The 1,292-nt window shown below is 44.3% G+C and overlaps 1 protein-coding gene across 1 annotated transcript; it reads left to right on the plus strand.

Moving 5' to 3' along the window:
- The first annotated feature begins 6 nt into the window (after positions 1-6).
- LOC111787444 (protein LIGHT-DEPENDENT SHORT HYPOCOTYLS 5-like) lies at positions 7-915 on the plus strand. The gene has a single exon (XM_023667406.1). It carries the CDS (start codon positions 83-85, stop codon positions 749-751), a length of 669 nt encoding a protein of 222 aa, XP_023523174.1. The 5' UTR covers positions 7-82; the 3' UTR covers positions 752-915.
- Positions 916-1,292: the final 377 nt, after the last annotated feature.

Here is a 1,292-nt window from a genome sequence, read left to right on the forward strand (position 1 = left end):
TTTTCTTTCCATCTCTTCCCTTAAAAAATTTCATGATTTTGCCCAAACCCCAACAACCCAATTAAGTTGCTCCACCCTTGTTATGGATTCGGTGACAGAATCCGGCGGTGGTGGGTCGTCGGAGCCCACGGGGGAGGGCTCGTCAGCTGGTGGCACAGCACCGTTGGCGGCGGCGGGGGCGGCAGCTCCACCGAGCAGGTATGAATCTCAGAAGAGAAGGGATTGGAACACGTTTTTGCAGTACTTGAAGAACCACAAGCCGCCACTGTCTTTAGCGCGTTGCAGTGGCGCTCACGTGATCGAATTCTTGAAGTACTTAGACCAGTTCGGGAAGACTAAGGTCCATGGATCGGGCTGCCCGTATTTCGGTCACCCTAACCCCCCTGCTCCTTGCCCCTGCCCGCTCAAGCAAGCTTGGGGCAGCCTCGACGCCTTGATCGGCCGCCTTAGAGCCGCCTACGAGGAGAACGGCGGCCGCCCCGAATCCAACCCATTCGCCGCACGTGCCGTCAGGATTTATCTCCGTGAGGTCCGCGAAGCTCAAGCCAAAGCCAGAGGGATTCCCTACGAGAAAAAGAAGCGGAAAAGAGCCGCCGCCAATGTGTCGGTGCCTCCACCAACTGATGTTAGCTTGGCGGGGAGTAGTAGCTCCGCCACCGTCGGTGCCGATATTCAACCGGAAACAACCGCTGCTGGTGATCAAACCGGTGACGCTCCGCCGTCCACAACCGCCGCTTCCACCACCGTATAGTCGCTTCTACTGGTTTTTCCTTCAATTACTTTCCTTTTTTTTTCTTTTTTTTTTTATAAATGTTTTGCTTCAAATATTAGCATCATCTCATCATCATCATCTCTCCTAATTGTGATTATGAGTTTTATTTAATCATATAATATTCAACCATTCTCATTAATCCTAAATATAATCCTATGAAAAATTAAATTCGAACATATTTTTCTATTTTTTTTATATTATATAGTTTTATATATACAAGACATTAATATTAAAATCGACAAACAAAAATTGAGGAAGTGGGTTAAATTTTTATGTCGTGAATTAATTTTTTTTAATTTTTTTTTGGAAGAATTGGTATAGAAAAACACAGAAATTGGATGAAATTATATGGAAAAAATCCATCTTTTTTCATATAAGTTCAACCAATTATACTTATTTCTCTCTCTGGTCCCTTGATTTTCTGTATTTATCAATCTTTCTCTTTCTCTTTGCTTATGACACAAAAACACGTGCGTTTCTTAACCATTTTGCCCAGTTTCAGGTGCCCTTTTATTTCCCT

Source organism: Cucurbita pepo, chromosome LG02, assembly GCF_002806865.2.
Source record: "Cucurbita pepo subsp. pepo cultivar mu-cu-16 chromosome LG02, ASM280686v2, whole genome shotgun sequence".
NCBI classification, from domain to species: domain Eukaryota; kingdom Viridiplantae; phylum Streptophyta; class Magnoliopsida; order Cucurbitales; family Cucurbitaceae; genus Cucurbita; species Cucurbita pepo.